General features: G+C 42.7%; 1 protein-coding gene across 2 annotated transcripts in view; it reads right to left on the reverse strand.

Annotated features, from left to right (window-relative positions):
• Positions 1-19: 19 nt before the first annotated feature.
• The window catches only part of Cbl (Cbl proto-oncogene), an 87,836-nt gene continuing 66,549 nt past the window's right edge, over positions 20-21,306 (reverse strand). For both annotated transcript variants that reach the window (XM_041638742.1, XM_041638741.1), the window contains exons 7-16: positions 19,655-19,742; positions 18,817-18,948; positions 18,158-18,361; positions 15,326-15,457; positions 14,861-15,238; positions 13,667-13,761; positions 11,366-11,506; positions 10,884-10,981; positions 9,936-10,118; positions 20-8,832 (exon numbers count right to left, since the gene is read on the reverse strand). In XM_041638742.1, the coding sequence (XP_041494676.1) occupies positions 8,540-8,832; positions 9,936-10,118; positions 10,884-10,981; positions 11,366-11,506; positions 13,667-13,761; positions 14,861-15,238; positions 15,326-15,457; positions 18,158-18,361; positions 18,817-18,948; positions 19,655-19,742 (1,744 nt within the window). In that variant the 3' untranslated portion in view covers positions 20-8,539. The remainder of the gene's footprint in view (positions 8,833-9,935; positions 10,119-10,883; positions 10,982-11,365; positions 11,507-13,666; positions 13,762-14,860; positions 15,239-15,325; positions 15,458-18,157; positions 18,362-18,816; positions 18,949-19,654; positions 19,743-21,306) is intronic.

Here is a 21,306-nt window from a genome sequence, read left to right on the forward strand (position 1 = left end):
ATGCGACAGAACTCAAGTGTGCTACAACAAAAGAAATTTTATTTAAAAATATTTTTTACAGACATGGGTGTTTGAAAAAGCTCTTTAGTTAACTGTATGGAAATGAAAAAAATTAATAAATAACATTAGTATAACAGACCTCTAATTAGTATAACAGACCTCTACACATCAGTACACTGGCAAAACAACATGGACTTGAGAGAACGAGTCTTAAAGCTCCGCTACTCTGCAGGAGTATTTACCTCTGTCTGCTCTTTAGAGAATGATTAAATACTGCTAATAGAAATCTTTTTATATTAATGACATTTAAAAAATAGTCCACGAGAATCTCACCTAAGTGTGTTTTGTTTCATAACACTGATATACAAATTGGGACTCTATTCTGGGGAAAATATTAAGTTCTCTCTTGCCCCACCCAAGTCAAGAATTTTAAAATCTTGACTGAGGAGGACCTTAAAAAGAACTGTTTCTATCCCCCACTCTTTGTTAGCTACAGGCAGGGGAGAAATGGGAAAAAGGAGGGTAAGAAAACTGTGGTTGAAACCTCTGACAGTATGGATGACAGGCTTCTGGGTTCCATGGCCTCTCCCTGGGGGCAATCAGACCCTGAAGGGCACCAGCCACTTAATGCTTTAAGGATGAAGTCTTCAAATGAAGGGAAAGCCAAGTCTGAGGAGAGGCAGGAGGTTGAAGCTGGCTCAAGATCCAGCAAAACGAAAAACAACAAATAAACCATCTCCCCTTCCAGGAGGGTAGCCCTCAGCTCCACGTGGCAGGAAACTCTTCCAGGAGGCTGCGGGAGCAGGACATCAGGAGCAGTGGAGCGCTAACTGCTGCCTGGAACCAACCAAGCGATGCCAGATAAAGTGCTGCTCTTTCCCAAAGAAGCCTCATGGCAGAGAAAGGAGACTATAGGCACCTATGTGCCACCTCTCCAGCCAGATATCCTTGTCCCCAAGACTCTAGGGCTAACGAGATTCCAGGTAGAGGAGCTCAGACTCTGGTATTTCCATATTAAGTCCTAAAATGCAGCCTGGGATACAGCGCTGCCTTAGAAAGGCACAAAACATTTGGCTTTTTTTTTTTCAGTGTGCTAAAAATTGTTTTGTTTTGAATAAAGGAAAAAGATATATAAGGTTAAAAATCCCAAGTCAGCACAGCCAGAAAGCAGATGGAGGAGGTACCTCACAGCTGCCATGCCCAGCACCTCTCAGCAGAGGTCAGACTTCCCACTTAAGGGTGCTGACTAGGTCAGGAGGCGGCTCCTCTCTCTGCACTGCAGGGCGGGCTCACTAACCCAGACACCAGGGGAGAGGCCAAGAAAGCATTCAGGGCCTGCAATCCTCTTACCACTTCAAGACAGCCAAAACATGGTCACCCTCTCCACTACTGGGTGAGAGGTTGTGGGGAAGGAGCAACAGCAACCACACACCCCACTTCTGGGCCTATGTCGGGAGGCAGTGTGAGCCTAAGGAGCTGTACACAGCATTCATTGTGCAATCCTCTTCTCTGGCTTCCATTCTGTTTTAGAGGGAAGAAAACTTGGAGGCAATGTGGAGGTTTGCCTCTCACATTCAGTTGTGGGACTGAATCAGGACTGCAGAACCAGGTGCTCGCAACTCTTGGTTGATTTGTTCAGCTGCCAGATTAGTAGATCTGAGGCTGGCGCTCAGCCTAGGTTCTGTACAACACAAGGAGTGGTCAGCCACATTTTTCTCAAGCACTAAAACAGGGAAGACGCTGTACGATCCCTAAGCAGCTGTTGGCTAGCAGCTGGCCCTTCCCATGGTGCTCTTCATCAGGCACAGAACAATGTGTAGGCTCTCCCTTTCCTTGTATCTCTATTTCTTAAGTCTTGTGCTCCTTACTAGAACCAAGAAATACTGGTACTTTCCCTTGCAAGCATCCCAGATCTCCTGGGACGCTGAAGGCACACGGCACTACTATCCCTCTCCTCCTTCATTCAGGAGCCTAGACATCAAATGAGCACTCTGCTCTCTCGCCCTTTCCATGAGCCTCAATGTCTATCTTTGGATTAGTAGGTTACTTCTGTGTATATCAAATGACTTGAATATTTAGAAGTTAAAAGCAGGGTAGTATGTGTGATATGCCTTAAAATGCAGGGCAGGCTCTAAGATGGGAGTCCAAGGATCCAGGTAAGCAGAAGCATAGCTTTACTCCCCGCACCCCACCCCTAAAAGAAAAATATCCCTCATTCTGATGTTGATCTTAAAAGAAAAAAAGAAAGAGAAAAATACCCCAAGCAAACAAAACCCACCACACACTTATTACAGGACTAGAGAAAAAGCAACCAGACAGGGAAGATACAGGTAGCTTGTCTAAGGAGCTCACAGAATAAGCTCTATTTGACATTGAAAATATCTATATCCTGGCAAATATCCGAAGGTTCCTAGGAAAGCAGAGTTAAGTACATCACTGCAGGCTCCCTCACAGAAAGAGAAACAAGGAGGATGGAAATGCAAGAGACTGGTCAAAAGCCCACAGAATGAACAGGTATTCAGCACTAAAACCAGAAGAGAGCCAAGCCTAAAGTGGCTACAGTGGAAGCGGGATCTGCACTCTAAGTAACATCGAAGAAGATCCGAGGTTGAGCGGAGGCTAAGAAATGCTACCCAAGAACAGACTAGAACAGCCTCATGAGTGGGGGAAAACAATCTTGGGTGCCAAGACTCTAAGGAGAAAAAAAGGAAGAAATGAAGAAGCAAAGATGATAGTGACTCTGGGTAAGTTAAAAATAGGTATTTCCAGCTGGGCGGTGGTACACGCCTTTAATCCCAGCACTCCAGAGGCAGATCTCTGAGTTTAAGGCCAGCCTGATCTCCAGAGCCAAGTTCCAGGGCGCATAGGGCTACACAGAGAAACCCTATCCTCAAAAGGCCGGAAAAGGGGGAGGGGTAAGGGGGTGATTTCTTCAACTTCACCTTTCCAGATGAACAGCAGAACAGAAACTGTGCTTCCAGCATGGAAGTCCCTTTGCAGATCTCTTCTTGGAGGCTCTCAATCTGCCACAATCTCTCTGTTCTTCCTGTAAGGCCCAGTGCGGGTATGAATCTCACTGAGTGTATTCTTTCTTAAGAACATAACTTAAGTATTACTGTCCTTCTGCTTGCAGCTACCTCATGTTCCTGCCTCCATGACCTTCCCAAAATGAAAGACTGCACCTTCAAACTACCAGACATAAAGGAAACTACAGCGGGAGAACCAGAAGAGTCACTGGCAGGGAAGCTATTCCATTAGGAACTCGAACTTGAGGAGAGTACCTCCACTCATGCACCAGATGGTGTCGCTGCTTTCCCTGTTGCTGGAAATGAAGAGGAGAAAATATTCTTCATGAACAGGCAAGACACTCAAGAGTCCAGTCTCATCGTCACCTTGCAATGTATCTGAGGCTGGTCTAAAATCCCTAATGCTACTTCCAAAGACAGGCTCGCTCCAAGAATTCCAGCTTGGTGAACAGATACCCTCAGGAGATACAGCTCAGCACAGACTCCTCAGGGTGCCTGTTCTGACCCATGGAATCATTAGGTTTAATTTTCTCTTGTTCTTTGCAAGAATTATTGAATGTTTCTAAAGAACCACATTCATTGTAAGAAGATCAAGTAAACTAAAGTCAAGGGTACCTATTTTGGGGTATATACTAATATGCTGTGAAGTATACGTAGGGATTAAGTCTAAGTTTTCCAGCCAGTAATATACAAGAACCAAGTCTCCCATGCATCAAATGGCTGTGTGTATTCCTACAGAAGGACTGCCCGTGTGTGACTGAGATCACAGTTGACTCCAGATGCTCTGTGTAGTGCTAGAGTACTTCTGTTGAATTTTGAAGCTTCAAGTGCCAGATGATAAGGTCAGCAGTAAGGCTCTGGTACCTTTAATAAGCTGCCCGCACTGGAAAGGTTTGTGAGGACAGAATCCAGGCTCAGTTCCTGACCAGCTCCTGAGAATAAGGGCCTCACCCTTTCCCAACCCTTCCACCTATCCTAAGACAGAATTATGACACAGATTGCTAAAGAGTAGAAAAGAAATCCCAAATTGTACGGGAGATAGTGACAGGTCCCAGAAGGGTAAAAACAAAAACCTTTCCAACAAGAAGGACCCGGGACAAAAGCAGCTCAGTGAAAAGATAAAGGCACTGGATTGGAAAGCAGACTGCAGCGAGCTTTGCTTAAGCATTAGTGCTCTACTGTGCAACTCTCAGTCAGTGGACCCTCAACCCACTCAAGAGATTATGAAATTTGTAGCAAAAAAGGATAATCCATGAGGTATACACAACAGAATCTCCCAAATATTATCAAGGCTACAGAAAGACAACAGGGGTTAATGGGAAAGTCTTGGGCTAATTTTAAGCAAGACAGCGCTATTAAGGACAAATAACTCTATACAAAAGAGTTGTGAATAAACACATGTATAGTCAAATGCAAAAAGAGTTAAGGACAGCCCATGCTTAACTTCCCAACACCAGTAAACCACCATGAGGTGGCAGGGAAGAACAGACAGCTGACATTTCTGACACATAGTAATCACTCCAATATTTGTAGAAATTATAAAATGGTTATAGCCAGGACAGTGGTTAGAATAATCTATTCAGTAGAGTGATTATTCTAGAGTCAGAAAGGCCAATGGAAAGAAGGAAAGTCTGAGAAGGCCTGCAGCCTTCTGATTCTCATGATGTGAGGTAGAACATTCAGCATTAACACCATGGCTGATCATCACAAAAAGACTAAATCCTGTTAATGGTGCCATAAAATGAATACACAGCTGATTCCTGGTTTGGTCTGCAAGCAAGTTATATATAAAAATTAACTTGTAAGATTGCTACTTGAACCATAAAACACATTTTCTTTCCCACAGAGGAAATAAATATTTTAAATATGAAGAACAGTGACTCTTATCCATCCCATACCCCACAGAACAGCCAAAGGATGCCAGCACTACTATGACAGTACTACGTTGTCCAGTGAAGGGATGTCTGAGAATTGAAAGAGAAAGACAAAATGGCAGAGTATGCAGGGAGGGGCTGGAGGAGGAAGAGGGGAAGAAGTGAAAGAGAATGGTCAGCCAGGGTCAATTTACTGCTTAAATAAATACTAACATACAAAGGCTGAGGTCAAGAGCTGCCCAGTCTGCTAACTAGGAGGTATATTTCAGAACCCACAGGATTTTAAAAACATTGTAAGAACTTTTCACTTTAGAAGAACAGTGGGAGGGCAGTTAGAGGAGTCTAGTCCTGGGGCTGAACTAGAAAAGTCTTCCCTTGAGTCCTGGCGAGACAGTGATCCATCAATAAAGTGGCATGCAAAGCAATTTAGAAAGACACAGAGAAAGCAATGGTCTCTGTTGAATAAAATAGCCTAATGAGGTTGAGGAATAGGAAAACGTTAAAGCTTTTTTCGTAATTGTAACATAGAGCAGAAAAAGAGGATGGGCTTGCCAAAAATAGCAAAACCTAAACTAGATTATTTATGAAAGAGCAATTTTAGGTAAACTTAGAGGAAGAGCCAAGGAATTAAAACTTACTATCCAAATGGAAAAAGAAGAATGGGTTATTGGTGCCTTCAAAAGAAAAAGAAATTCAATTTTGGAGACTATTTTCAAAATGAGTGGCATGAAACCTCCCTAAGGCTACCTAGTAATATCAGGCACAGGCCCCAGCATGTCCTGGGGCCAAAGGAAAGGCCTACATATGATGGTCTCAATCCTTGATGCCTACAGATATACATCTAATAAACCAACACCCAAGCTAATCAAACATATGCCTGTCCACCATAGGGACCAAACGGCCACTCACCCCCACTCAACACCCCTTTCAGAGCTCAAACGGGCACTCAACAGAGAGCAGGACAAAACTGTCATTTCCCTAGGTAGTAGGGACAGTAATTGCCACAGATCTGGTTTTTGTTTTCTTTTGGAGGCAGGGTTTCATGCAGCCCAAGCTAGCTTCAAACTTGCTATGTAGGCAAGAGTGGCCCTGAACTTCTAATGCTCTGTCTTCAGCTCCTGAGTGCTAGGGACTGGAGGTGTACCTCAGCACCATTTGTTCTGTGCAGTGTGGGGCTGAACCATGGCTTTGTGAATGCTAGACAACTCTACCAACTGAGCTATATCCTTAGTGCTCCACAGAAGACTTGGATACACAGAAAAGGCAGAAGGTACATAGCCAATGATTTATTTTCTTGATAGATCTTCACATAGTGGGCAATATCTGCAAGGAAAGAAATACTACAATACAGAGAGACTAGGCCTGCAACCTTTTCCAAGTTCTCTGTTGAGGCCTTCAAATTTTTGTTTTTTATACTTTTTAAAAAATATTTCTTTAATTTTATGTTTATGTTTTATCTGCATGTATGTATGCACACCATGTATGTGCCTGGAGCCCACAGAGGTCAGAAGAAGGCACCAGATCCCTCTAGATCTGGAGTTACAAATGGTTTTGAGCTGCCGCATGGTGCTGGGAACCAAATCTGCGTCCTTTACAAGAACAGCTACTCTTAACCCATGAGCCATCTATTCAAGCCCCGTTGTTTGTTTTGAAACAGTGGTTCGAGCAGCTTTGAGCTGGTCCTGAACTTCTCATCATCTTGCCACCATCTCCCTAGTACTGAGAGTAGAGGCACATGTGACCAAGCCTGGCTTAGGCTTTCAATGTTCAAAGGAACACAAAATTGGAGCTTTTTTTGAGGTGGATGATAAGCTATAAGCTATTGTTTCCTATTTACCGCTATGTAGAGGAGACCCTGGGTAACCATGGCAAATTCACATAAAGTACTGGAATAGCAGTCTGCCCTGGGAACACAAGTAGCTCTGAGGCAAGTGGATAAAACCTTAAGACCTTGAAGCATCCAGAAACCAAGAGAGTTCAAAAGGTTTTAGTTGCAAAGATGTTAAGACTAGAAAGAAAGTGTAATCTTAGTGGGCCAATTCTGTCTGAACATAAAGGATAGAGTGGATTCATGCAAAAAACAATTTGCATGTGACAGGAGAAAGGACAATGTTGCCAGGGAAGTCAGCAAGACTCCAGGCAGAGAACTAACTAAACCCAAGGGGTTGTAACAGTAACTGGGAAAAATGTCTCCAAACTGACTCCAAATCTAGATAAACTTGTAAATACAGAAACTACTATAATGTCCCAAACTGTCTTTGACTGAAAGATTTCAATGAATGATGTGAACACTGTGGATGATACAGTGATTATATGTAGGACCCAATATAAGGGCAAGGAAGGAGAAAGAGAAATCATTCCCAAAGCCCTAGGCACATGAACAACCAAGTCACTGGGTGGAAGCAATGCAGGAAAGGCGCTAGTCATTAGCAAATGCCGTAAGGTAATTAGGGTTATCCCTACCCCTTAGAGGGTGAGGAAAGAAATCATTTCTGAAAGGCTAACCTCACTTCTATTCAAGGGAGAAATTCCTCAGCTGAAATTAACCACTGGCAAGAAAGACTGAATAGGCAAGTCCTTACTGATTTATTTTGTAAATCTAAATAGTATGTGACTGAAGCTTCCTAAAAGCTCCATGGTATTTGGGCTGGAAAGCCACCCTGGAAACAAATGTTCTTCTGTTCCTGTTAGGTAGAAAGACTCAGGACCTACATCGGAAACCTGGCACCAAGGCAACAGACTCCCACAGACTATTTCCCGGGGAACACATGGAATGTATATGAAGGCCTCTATTTCAAACCAGTCATTAGGTAATTAGGAGAATTCAAACATCTTATTTTAACAAATTCAACGTTCCTATAGAAACAGCACTTTGGAGTGACCAGTGTTAGCTGTTAGCATCAGTCATAATTGTAACCACAGAACAGTACTTTCCTTCCCACTTATTCTACCAAACAAACCAATACCATCAGACGTCAGAAAAAACATCCTGTAAGCTGCTTGGCTTCAGGTCACAGCAAGCCAGAGAACACCAATGAGGAAAGGATAGGGTAAGGAATCTCAAGGGTAAAGGACAGAGGGTATTCTAACATGGTAAGACTTAGCTAAGCACATGATAATCTAAGCCAAAGGGGAGTGTTGAGGTTGTAACATCCAGCAGGGCCAGGTGCAATACCACAGTAGATGGGAGTCTTCAGATTCTTTCCTGAAGCTCTTGTGCTAACTCCCTGCCTGGATTCACACACAGCAGGATAATCTTATAATCAGAGGACACACAGACAGACCACATACACACCCTTAACAGGAAAGTCTTAAATCTTTAACTAGGGCTACAGAACAGCATTTCTACTGCTTTCTGTACAGTTGCAGGGATGGGCTACCATTTAATAAAAACTCACGCTCTCCTACTGGGAACTGAAGGACTACAAACACACTCTTCAGACCAATGTAAGAGTGAAACACACCAGCTGCTCCATTTTCATTCCACTGCTTTGAAATCTTGGAACCATGGGTGTCGATACCCACAGAAAAGGCAGGACCTCACTGTGATGTTCCAAAAGAAGTCACTGCTTTCCTAGGTGCTCCTTGAGTAAGAGCCCGGCTCATGGGTCCTCCGAATCCATGGCAAGGAGAGATGTGCTAGGTAGCTACGTGGGCAGGAGAAGAAATAGAAACAAATTCCCGGAGGATGTTTTTAGCCATCTCAATGTTGTTGTGGGCAATGACCAAAGCTTTCTGAATGTCCTGGTAGGAGTAGCCCTGACTCATGAGGCGCTCAATCTCACTTGAGAGCTGTGGGGAGGGAGCGATGGCAGCAGGATTAGCAGTGGCACCTCCACCATGCTGATAGCTACTTGCTTTTCGTTCAGAGTTGATTCTCCGGGGGAATGGTTTAGGGGGGCGCTCAGGAACTTGGGAACTCTCATTGAAGTCTAAAAGAGAAAGAAAAAAATATTTGCAAATCCTGGAAGCTCCAATTTAATGGCAGCAACAATAACAATATGCTAATGTATTCCTCTGTTACAAGGCTAGAATTATATTTTTTGTTTGTTTTAAAACAGGAGCTCACTCTATAGCCAAGACTGGAATCGAACTCACACCTGTACTCGGGCTTCCGTCTCTCAAGTGCTGAGATTACAGCTGTGAGCTACCATGCCTGGCACAAGTCTGGGTTTTTATCTATCTTCAGTGCTAGGTGTGAACCCAGGTTGGTAAAGTATTCTGCTGCTGAGCTAGGTCATCAGTCTACAAGTTGGGTTTTGATCTAGACTCTTATTACAGAGTGAAGAACCTACTAGATATGTCATACGCCCATTCTTGTAACTGTAACTGCAACTTTGAAAGCATTATCACACCTACATTGTGTGTTATACTTAATAAGTTTACACATTACTAAACTAAACTAAACCAAACCATTTCTTCTACAAATAAGGAGATAGCACAGCCAAAATTGCAAAGAAGAAGCAGTAAGCTAGTCTGGGTGGGAATCCTACCTAGATGGGAAACCAGATGCTACATCTTTTTCATCAGCTGTCATTGGAAATTGAAGATAACTTTGAGAACAAAGTGACAGCTACTCTGGCTGCTTCCCTACCAGGCAGCCACAGGTGCAAGAGTAGTCGTGGACACCAGAGACTAATGTGTGTGTGTTGGGGGGGGGGGGCGGGGGGGAAGCAGGGCTAGTATTTGAGGACAGTACAATCCTTCCCAGTAGGATAGGGCTTAGCTGGGGGGGGGGGGGGGGGACACATGACACGAGAAGGGGCCAGGGACAACAACATCGCCTCTATCTACTCAGAAAAGTTAGAAGCCCTGCCCTCTCCTACAGGAGGAGCTGTGGTTTAAGCACCACCTGCAGAGTTTCACTTCCTAATGTGGGACCTAGGACCTGCTCTCCAACATTTAGATACAGTGCACAGCCTGCTACATCCACCAGAAGATCATGACTTTAGTTATAAATCGGAGGCCAGAGAACATTAATCCAGATAGCATTAATCCAGATAGCATTAATCCAGGACAAGTAAGGCAGACTCACTTGTTGTAGCATCACCATCCAGAGACAACCAGCCAAAGGAGGAGCTGGCATTAGAGATGTCAGACAGAGTCCGACGAGCTAGAACAGCCGGCACAGGTGGCTTAGGCACATCATACCCATCATCCTCATTTTCTGATTCCTCAGGGCCAGTGCTGGTGTGGGCTGTAGCCAAATTCCCTTCCCCTGGAATAAAGTTGGTATAAGCTATCATTCTCTGCTGACATACTTCATTTGCTAACACACTTCAGCTCAGAGGGATCCACTCATTCGCCCATGTACACAACCATTTATTCTATTCAAAAGGTACTCAAATGTCTACTGTGGGTCAAATACCATTTGAGGCCTGTAGATGGATAAAATAAAAACTCCACCTGCTCTTGCTGAACATGTCAACAGTCACTCTTATTAAGGTCAACAGCTACTGATGCCAAGACTCAAGTGCTATTTTACAGCCTCCTACCCATATTTTAACTGAGAAGATCAGCCAAAGGCTTGTGTGTGCAGGCTTCTTGAACTTTCATCTTGATAAACTATTTACCATGGGAACTACCCACACACAAAAGAATTTCATCAATGTAATGGGAATAAAAGAAAGCCGCTAGTCCTGAGGTCCAGGCCATATAACACAGATGTTTCCAGGCCCCGGGAGGAGGAAAAGGTAGGAAATAGTACCTAAAAAGGAAAGTGGGGCCCATTCTGTACATGAGTCAAAGACTTTTTGCCAAAGAGCACTGAGAATAATTTTCTCTTTGGATAAGCTGTCTTAGCCGAATGCTACAGAGCACCCCTAGGGTTTTTTCTTCTTAGTCTTGAGACTGAGTCTTAGCTATGTAGGCTAGGCTGGCCTCAAACTTGAAATTCTTTTGCCTCAGACTCCCAAGCATTAAAATTACAGACAGGTGCTGCCACACAAGGCATATCAATTTTAGTAGAAGACAGGCTACTCACCAAAGGTACTGTTTTCCGTTACAGAGAGTGCTTGGGACTGAATGTTATACATTGCTTCATACGTGCAGGTGTCAATCTGCTGGTCACAGTCACACGCTCTGAACCACAAAGAGGTACAATGATCTTCACAAACAGAATTCTGTTAATTGCAAACTCAAGAAGACTAACCTGTTTCTAACTGTCCTAGATCCTGATTCTTTCAGAACAACATATTCTCTTTGTACCTATACCATTTATAAATACTGTGAGACTGACTCATGACAAGCTAATGGTGTCCACGTTCCGGAGGTCACTGTGACACAGTGGAAAACAATGCAACTGCTTATCGCTATTAGGGATGTAAACATTAGGGTCTAGATTTCTCTTTCTGCGTTACTTCTGACTAGGTAACGGTCTGTGCAATAAGAAAAAAAGCAGGTGAAAGACAGGTGAATTATCCAAGTAAACACACTTAGCTCCAATTGGGGCTGCTGGGAGCATACCGTGAACTCTGGGTTGCCTCTAAAGGCCGTTTGGGCTCTGGCTTCTGAATTCCTACAGGCCTAGATGTGGGAGTCATATACTCCGTGTCCTCTTCACTTTCTCCCTGCTCCCCAGATGGCAATTTTGGCACAGGAAGAGGCCTGAAAGAATTAAAATAAATATATAAATAAATAGTACCTAGGGTACTATCACTTCCACTGACCATGGCAAATATTTAGGAAAATATGCATCAACTACAAAGTTTGCTTTGAGCTGATCCAAATGTGAAGCTGGGATAGGCAGTTGGTCCCAGTTACCCGCAACTCACAAGTAAGTTTTGTTACAGTGCTCCCCGTTAGCATTGTTTTTCCCCCAAGGCATAAAACATGGAATAGCAGGTGGCTTTCTAACAGAATGCTAGAAATGCATAGCAAATCACAATACAAAAACCCATCTATGGGCCAGGCGGTGGTGGCGCACGCCTTTAATCCCAGCACTCGGAAGGCAGAGGCAAGCGGATCTCTGTGAGTTCGAGATCAGCCTGGTCTATAAGAGCTAGTTCCAGGACAGGCTCCAAAACCACAGAGAAACCCTGTCTCGAAAAACCAAAAAAAAAAAAAAAAAAAAAAAAACATCTATGGTAGCAAGATTATATAGCTTGTCAAAAGCATTTCTCTAAAGTATGATCACTTCTTCTCTTCACTATTTCCTATCAGAAAAATCTAAAATAAAGAGATAAAAAAGTAACCTGAATAAAGAGTAAAAAAGTAGATTAGGTCCTACATGTTTGACTCTTAATCATTCATTTTTTTCTTCCTCTTTTTTTTTTTTTGGTAGTGAAGGGATCAAACATAGAACCTTGCATGTGCTAGATTGACTGTATCTCTGCGCCTCTACTTCAGAGATTTTGCTACTGTAGCACAAAGTATGTAATTCTCATTCAGCTTTCTTCAATAAAACGTCTCAGGAGCTGGAGAAATAGCTCAGTGGTGAAGAGCACTGACTGCTCTTCCAGAGAGGATCAGGGCTCTATTCAAAGCACCCACGCAGCAACTCACAACCATCTGTAACTCCAGTTCCAGGGGACCTGATTCCCTCTTTTGGTATATCTGCATGAGCATTGCCTGCACATAGCATACAGGCATATATATTCAGGTACCACATAAAATAATTAAAAAAAAGAAACAAAAACTTCCGCTGTCTCACCTTATGAAAGGAGACTAAGACAAAATAACAACTTCATAAGAAACATGACCTCACCTCATGCTTCTTGGAATAATTCTGAGTATCTCTTTCCCTTTTCACTTTTTTTGCACATCAACAAGAAATACTTGCATTTATTTGCCTTCCCTCATTTACATAATATTTTCCTGATTATAAAAGTAGTACACATTTTTGCTTGTTTGTTGTTTTCTAAGACAGGATTTCTCTGTGTAGCTTTGGAGTTTGTCCTGGAACTAGCTCTGTAGACCCCACTGGCCTTGAACTCAGAGACCTACCTGTCTCTACCCCACTGAGTAAAAGCTGGGATTAAAGGTGTGCACCACCACCACCTGGATGTTGGTTTGTTTGTTGAGACAAAGGTCCCCTCCCCCCCCTCTAGCCCTGATTGTCCTAGAACTCACTCTGTACACCAGACTGGCCTCAAACTCTGAGACCTCTGCCTCAAGAGTGCTGGGATTAAGGGCATGTGCCACATGCCTGGAAACAGGCACCAGTTAAAAATCATGTCACAGCAACATAACAAAACCAAATCCTTAAGAAGATTAATAAAAACAAAAGACTCAGCACAAAGGAAAAACATGAGAAGAAAATATTTCAAAATATAAAACTCACAGCATTCAGGGGGCCAGAATAGTAGACTTGTGATGTAACTTTTTGTTTAAGATCATTTCTTATTACTTCTAGTTATAATAAAACATGAGACACATAGGCGTGTCTACAAATGGGTATGTGCAAATGAGTGCAGGTGCCCAAGGAGGCCAGGGGCATTGGATCCCCTGGAGCTGAAGTTACAGATGGTTGTAAGCCTCCATGTGGGTGCTGGGAATCTAACTCAGGTTCTCTGGAAGAATACCAAGTATCCAAACAACTGAGCCACAGCCACTTGTTTGTTTTGAGAAGGAGTTTTGCTAGCTTGTAAACTTGTAGCAATACTACTTACTGCCTTAGTATCTCAAGCACAGGATACAGGCATGCACCAACAACATCCAGTTTAGGATTCTGAGTTTGAAGACATCACTATCTACCTAGGGAGACCCTATCTCATAAAAAAAAGAAATACCCACTGCACGAAATAAATACAACTCTAATATGCTTACCTGGCAGCCAGAGAGTAAATGGCATTAGCAGATGAGGAAGGCTTGATTTTTGGGTGCTCACTCTCTGGACCCGCTGTTGGGTTGCTATTCATATTCTGCAAATTAAGAAAAGATATTAAAAAAAAAAAAAAAAACCTTTCCCAACTACAGTTAAGTAGCTAAGTATCTCCTCTTACTGAACCTACTGGTGGAAAAAACTCACAAAAATATTAACAGACCTCCCAAATCCAAGAGTCATAACATTTGATAAAAGAACTGCTTATAGCCAGGCAGTGGAGGCACATGCCTTTAATCCCAGCACTCAGGAGGCAGAGACAGGTGGCTCTCTGAGTTTGAGGCTAGCCTGGTCTACAGAGTGAGTTCCAGGACTGACTGACTCCATAGCTACTGAGAAACCCTGTCTCAAAAAAAAAGAAAAGAAAGAATTGCTTATAGATACTAATTCTGAAGGAATTTCAAGTGGAAGAGTCAGAAGAAAGCTAGGAAATACCTTATTCATTCTAATTCTAAAAACAGATGAAATAAAATTAGTTGTCTATAGAAATATTACTTCTAGCATAAGTAAGTCTACATCTAAGCTCAACAGATGTTCTCATTGATGCTATTCCAGAATGCCACCATTTGGAGCCATTCAAATGTTACCATTTTTTTTCTGTGAAACCAAGAGTCATCTAAGTGTCATTACAGTGCTAAACTGTATTTTTCCCATTCTATCTCTTCATTAGCTTCCAACCTCCTTTTCAATTTACCCATCTAAGTTCATTCCAAATTTGAAGTCTGTTAGCCAGTTTAGGAGAGAGTTCACATCTTATGTCTTTCCACGTACTGACTGCTTCAAAGCCTTTGTGAATTCCTTTCATGCACTCTAAAGGATCCATTTAACCTAACTTCTGGTAAAACACTCCCACGTGGTCACTGGCACCAGATACTCTACACTACACTACATAGACACACATTTATTTATTTATTTATTTATTTATTGAGGCAGGGTTTCTCCTGTAACAGCCCTAGCTGTCTCCCTCCAGGAACTCCTCTGTAGACCAGGTTGGCCTTGAACTCTGAAGTCTGAGTGCCTCTGCCTTCAGAGGGATTAAAAGTATTTACCACCACACCCAGTCCAATGAAAACACTTCTGACCATAAAATGCCACCTACAGATACTCCTAAGCAAAATGGTCTAAAATTCAGGACTTACCATGGAAGTGTCCAGACTAAATGTGCTTCCCAGCCTAGGAACATCTGCTCTGGATTCCACTTGTGAGGGCAATGAAAAGGGAAGTGAGTGCCGATTGGTCAGTTCTCTTCCACTCCAAGGATCACTAGGGCTTGGGGTAGCTACTGGTACTTTAGGGATTGGCCGAGGCAACCATGAGTCCCCTGGGCGGCTAGAGGGGACGGGGGGCAGTTTGTCTCTAGATGGACAATCGCCTGGTGTACAAGGCAGGGGGCGTCTCTGAGGTCGTGTTTCTGCTCCAACAGAGTAAGGCCGGTCTGGAGGGGGTGGTGGTGGAAGATCTCGAAGTGTGGGAGGTATTGGCAATGGTTTGTCTTTATGAAGGGAGCCAGAAGCAGCCTATGGAAACAAGATGGGAACAAATCAATCAAAACCACTTTTATATAAGAAAGGCCCATCAAAGTGCAGAAATGGATAATGCTTTGCCTTAGAAGTAGTCCCCAGAACTGAAGTGCTGGGAGGAGCAGATACTCGCTGTTGTAGAAGGTCAAGTCTTGGTGGCACTGGAGGAAGGGAAGCTTGTGGGGCCATGGAGAACGGAGAAGAAGGCCTTTCCACCTAGAACCGATGAGATTGAAAGAGTTACTCTTGTTTAGGGAACAGCATCTTTCAATCTTAATGCTGGAGACAGCAAATACTATGTGATCATAGGTGCTGGGTCACACAAACCTATAAAATCGCAGATATTTTTGAAATCCTGGACTATGTTTATATCACTGAAAGAGGGCACTCTCAATCAGACAGACACTCTCAGTACGAAAGAGATTCCCTCACAATTTTAAAAACTACTACAATACTCTATCTCTTTATCTTTGGAGGAAAAAAAAAAGACTATTATCAAGATTTAAACTAGGTAAATGTGCTTGCTGTGCAAGTCTGGCAACCTGAGTTCAACCCTTGGAATGCACATAAAGGTGGAAGGAGAGAACTGACCCTACAAAGTTGTCTTCTAGGGGCTAGAGAGAGGGCTCAGCAGTTGAAAACACTGGCTGCTCTTCCAGAGGTCCTGAGTTCAATTCCCAACAACCACAAGGTGGCTTGCAACCATCTCTACTGATATCTGATGTTCTCTTCTGGCATAAAGGCGTGAGTGCAGATAAAGCACTCATAAACATAAAATAAATCTTAAAAGCAAACAAACAAATAAGACCACAAAATTGTCTTCTGACCTCCATAGGAAGGCCATGGCACCCCCGTCCCCTTACAGATAATCACGCACAAACACACACACACACAAATAATAGTAAATAAAAAAATTTAAAGACAAAATATTTATATTATCTTAAGTAAAATTTCTTTTTCCTTTCTTTTTCTTTTTCTTTTTTTTTTTTTTTTTTTTTTGGTTTTTCGAGACAGGGTTTCTCTGTGGTTTTTGGAGCCTGTCCTGGAACTAGCTCTTGTAGACCAGGCTGGTCTCGAACTCAAAGAGATCCGCCTGCCTCTGCCTCCCGAGTGCTGGGATTAAAGGCGTGTGCCACCACCACCCAATTAAGTAAAATTTCTAAAAACAACCAAAATATACAGGACATTGAAGAGACAATGACAGACTAGTTGAAGCCTCAAAAAACCAGGCTCTACCTCAGGTGAAAATTCAGCTTAATATTAGAACTAAAAATGTTAAGTTATTCACCAAGCTAACTCTCACTCCATCAGTATCTAGTCTAGCACTTGCTGACTTCCCCTAAAGACCTCCAATCTATATATAGTGTCCCCTTTGTTCAAAGACCCCAGAAAGTTACTCTTTCACCTTTTCACAGTGATTATGTTTTGTTTGTTTGTCTGTTTTTGAGACAGGATTTCTCTGTATAGCTTTGGAGCCTGTCCTGGAACTCACTCTGTAGACCAGGCTGGCCTCGAACTCACAGAGATCCACCTGTCTCTGTCTCCCAAGTTCTGGGATTAAAAGCATGCACCACCACTGCCCGGCCAGAGATATTTTTAAAGATTTATTTTTACTATTTTTAATTATGTATAAGTGTCTGTGTGTAGTCATTTGTATATGGGTGCAGCTGACTACAAGATTACAAATTTGGATCCTTCAGGAACTGGAGTTACAGGTAACTGTGAGGTGTCGCACATGGATACAGGGAATCCAATTTGGGTCCTCTAGAAGAGTACCATATGCTCTTAACCATTGAGCAATCTCTCCAGGCTCCCAGAAAGATATTTCAAGGGCATAGTTCCCTCAAAAAGGGAAAAAGAAAACATGGGATGCAAGAAATAAGTCTTTGCAGAGGAGAGGCAATCAGGTCCATGAGAGGAAAGGATGGCAGGGAAGCAGTCCACTTAGAGAGAGAGCAGAGCAGATGGAAGGTACACAGATGACTGCCGAGGATCACAGCACTGTATTATATGCTACCTACTGCACTGTACAGTTTGCTGATCGCAGTCCTTTCTTTCTTTTTCTTTTCAGTTTTGAGAGACAGGGTTTCTCTGTGTAGCCCTGGCTGTCCTGAAACTTGCTCTGTAGACCAGGCTGACCTCAAACTCACAGAGATCCTCCTGCCTCTGCCTCCCAAGTGCCAGGATTAAAGGTGTGTGCACCACCATCACTGCTGGGTTTAGCATTTATTTCTTAATGCAGCCACTTGAGAAGATGCTTTAAAACATGGTCTTCTTATTAGTGACAGATGCAAACTGAAAACTAGAAATATAATTATTTCAGGAAAAACAGGAAGTTAGGTTATAAAAAAAACAACAAAAAACCCCCAAACCTTTAACTTTATACAACAAATACACACACCCCTCAGATCAATGATGTGGCTCAGTGGTAGCAGTTACGTGCCTAGAGCTCAAGTCCAAGGTACAGCGCAGAAAAAGAAACAAAACATACAACAACAAATGACAGCTGCTGGGTGTGAAGAACCGGGCAGCGCCATGTTTTCATACACTTATATGGTAAGAATTTAAGGAGGGAAAGAGAGTCAAATTTTAATATCGTCTAAAAGTTAATATATAACAAACTGAAAACTACAAAGAATAGAATAAGAAAACACTATTCATGTGCCATTCAGTGAAGAAATGAATACTAGTATTTTTATAAAATTCTCAAGCATCTCCCTCCCTTAATTCTCAGTTCTAACAAAGGAAGAAAGCCTCCCAGTGTAGCCCTGACTTCCCTGATGATGAACTACAAGCTATAAACCCTTTCCTCCCCAAGTTGCTTTTGGTCAGTGTTTTATCATTGTTTTATCATAATAACAGAAATGCTGACCAAGACATTTCTCTAACACCAATGCCCCCGAATTCCAGTCTTACCTTGGCACCTGCCAACTCCTTCATCATGAAGATAGAATCATCAGCTCGTTCATCATCATCATCATCATAATTTGGGGAAGGAGCTCCTTCAGCTCCTTGTCTTAATAGACTGCCACTGCCTCTGGGGTCAAATGGATCCACCACGATGGGCTCAGTACCTTTGATTTCACATCGGCAGAATGGACAGCCCTGACCTTCTGACTCCTGCAGAAGAACAAATGAGAGTAACAGATATTCTGAAAGAATGTAACACACTCATCTCCTAGTAAGTACAGCTCCTACAGATAAAAGAGACTTAATGAAGAATATAATTCAGAGGTAGTGTGTGCTTAGCAGGCCTTGGAATTATTCCTCAGTGCCCAGAAGAAGAGAGAGAATAGGAGAAGAGTTAGGTACTGTGGCCCACCCTTGTAATGCCAGCATTTGGGAGGTCAAAGCAGAAGGCACAGGAGTTTGAAGTCATCTTCCAAAATTGATACGGTAGCCAGCAGTGGTTAAATGAGGCCTTACCTTAAACATCCAAATGGGGGGGGGGGGGCAAGCAAGAGAAAGGGACTTAAAAAAATTGAACTTACCCCACCCTTCCTATCTATAAAGTATGTATAATACCTTACTCTCAGAGTAACCACACAGAGAAAACAGAGTTTGGATATCCATACCTGCCACGATGTAAGGCAGGATGTGCACATGAGGTGTCCACAGGGTTCAATCTTCACATCCTTATCATTTTCCGCACATATTTTACATAGTTGAAATGTGGAGCCCATCTCACAGTATAATTCATATTGTTCCTTTGATGAAAAAATTGAGAGAAAATGTGTTGAATGAGTGATACTAAATGTTAACAACATGAAAACCAAAAGACTGTCAAATTTACTCAAAGAGTGGTGCTGGAGAGATGGCTCAGTGATTAAGAGCACTGGCTGTTCTTCCCAGCACCCACATAGGAACTCCAGTTCTGATGCCTTTTTCTTATCTTCACAGATATACATGTATGTGGCGTACACGCATTCATCCAGAGGTACAGGTACCCATGCACATAAAAAGTTTACTCAAATAGCAATGTCACATTAGGTGCCGAGGAGATGGCTCCATCAGTAGAAAAACTGATTACTGTACAAGAATGAGAACCTGAGTTAAGATCCCCAGGACCACCTGAAAGGCACACATATCTGTAACCCTAAGGCTGGGGGACAGAGACAGAGAGATCCCAGGGGCTCGATGCCCAGCCATCCAAGCCGATCAGTCAGGTCCAGGTTCAATAAGAGACTCTATTTTTAAAAAATCGGGATGGAGAATGACTAAAAAATGCTCATTGTTGACCTCGGTCAGGCCTCCTCATACACATGCAACACCACACCATACATGCACATACACACTCACTAATCTAATCAATAGTTTAAAATCTAATTGTTGTAATACTTAGACTATTACTGAGTTCTGAGAATACACCCAAAAGTTCAGCTCCAATGAATATAATTATAAAACAAAACTCACCTGGGTTACTTTGATATGATCTTGCGGTGTTGGTTCACATAAACCTGTCAGGTCAGGATTTTGACTTCGCCCATCAGGAAATAAATAGCTAGAAAGAGATTAATAATCCTTGCGTTTCAATCAGGTCAAATTATCAGTGCAAAGTAAAACAGACAAATGAAATCTACCACTTTTTTGTTTGTTCAAGACAGGGTTTCTCTGTAGCTTTAGGGACTGTCCTGGAACTTGCTCTGTAGGCTAGGATGGCTTGAATTCACAGAGATCCGCCTGTCTCTGCCTTCCGAGTATTAAACACATGTGCCATCATTGCCCAGCTACCACATCTTTGAAACAACAAGGGGCTGGAGAGATGGCTATTCTTCCAGAGGATCTGGGGTTTTGTTTGTTTTTATTTTGAGACAGGGTCTCACTATGTAGATCAAGCTGTCCTCAAATTTAGAGACCCACCTTCTTCTGCCTCCACATTGTTGGGATTAAAGGTCTGTACCACCACAGCCAAGAGGATCTAAGTTTGATTACTAGCAACCACTTGGAGGCTCACAACTTTAACTCAAGTTCCAAAATTCTGGTCTCCTCATGTATCAGGCTTGCAAGTGGTGCCTATAGAGGCAGGCAGGCAGGCAGGCAGGCAGGCAGGCAGGCAAAATGCTCCCACGTGTAAAAATAAGTGATTAAACCATGGGTGCTGGCGCACAATTTTAATCCCAGCACTTGGGAAGCAGAACCAGGCAGGTCTCTGTGAATTGGAGGTCAGCCTGGCTTACAAAGTAAGAAGTAAGTTTTAAGCTAGCCAGTGTTACCTGGTGAGACCCTGTCTCAACAATCAAAACAAAATCCCCAAGCAACTATCACCTTGATATGCAGGCTGTATCAAACACCTAGCTGATGGGTCATAGTTTGTCAGCCTCTATTTTCAATGGCCATGAGGCATAATATTTTTTTCTTTTATTTTTGATTGCTGAGAGAGGGCCTTGTTATGTAGTCCAGTTCCTGGAGTGCTGGGATTATGGGTGCATGCCATCATGCCCTGCGCTACGTTTGCTACTGACTAGAGACCCCAATTTACAAGTGGTAGAACCGGAAGCAAATGAAGCCACTGAGATCATCTACAGTGATCTCAGCACCAGACTGCTCAGATGTTAGGAGCAGCACCTCTCCTTGCCTCAATGCTAATGCTGAGATGATACATAATGGAAAATGTCTTTTCCTAGTAACTTTAGAACACAGTTGCTGTTCTGATACCCACCCAACAGTATTTTCAGTGTTTACTGACTGAAAATAAATTTAAATTCCTAAAGTAAGAAATTCAGGAGTAAGAACTTAGCCATAAATATTAGCCCAAGGCCTGAAGAAAAAAAAACAACTGAATCAGACTAAAACTAGGCTGAAGGCAACTGAGGTCTGCTGTCACTGGAACATCTAATCACCCTCTCACTGACTAGTTAAAGAAGCAGCAGAATGTCCTGATCCTTGCATAGCTTTTTATCCTAATTTTGCTTTAAAACTAAGTTATTTGGAAAAAGTGATAAAGTTTATTCGTGGCACTAACTAAAACAACAAAGATAGCCAGTCTCACTTAGGGAGCCCCCCAAAAGAACAAAGCTGCTTCAACCTCAAGGCAGGGTAAGGTGGCATGTTGACACATTCCTCAA

The sequence above is a fragment of the Microtus oregoni genome, unplaced genomic scaffold, assembly GCF_018167655.1.
Source record: "Microtus oregoni isolate MIOR12 unplaced genomic scaffold, Mior012 000055F_ref0000237, whole genome shotgun sequence".
Lineage (NCBI taxonomy): Eukaryota > Metazoa > Chordata > Mammalia > Rodentia > Cricetidae > Microtus > Microtus oregoni.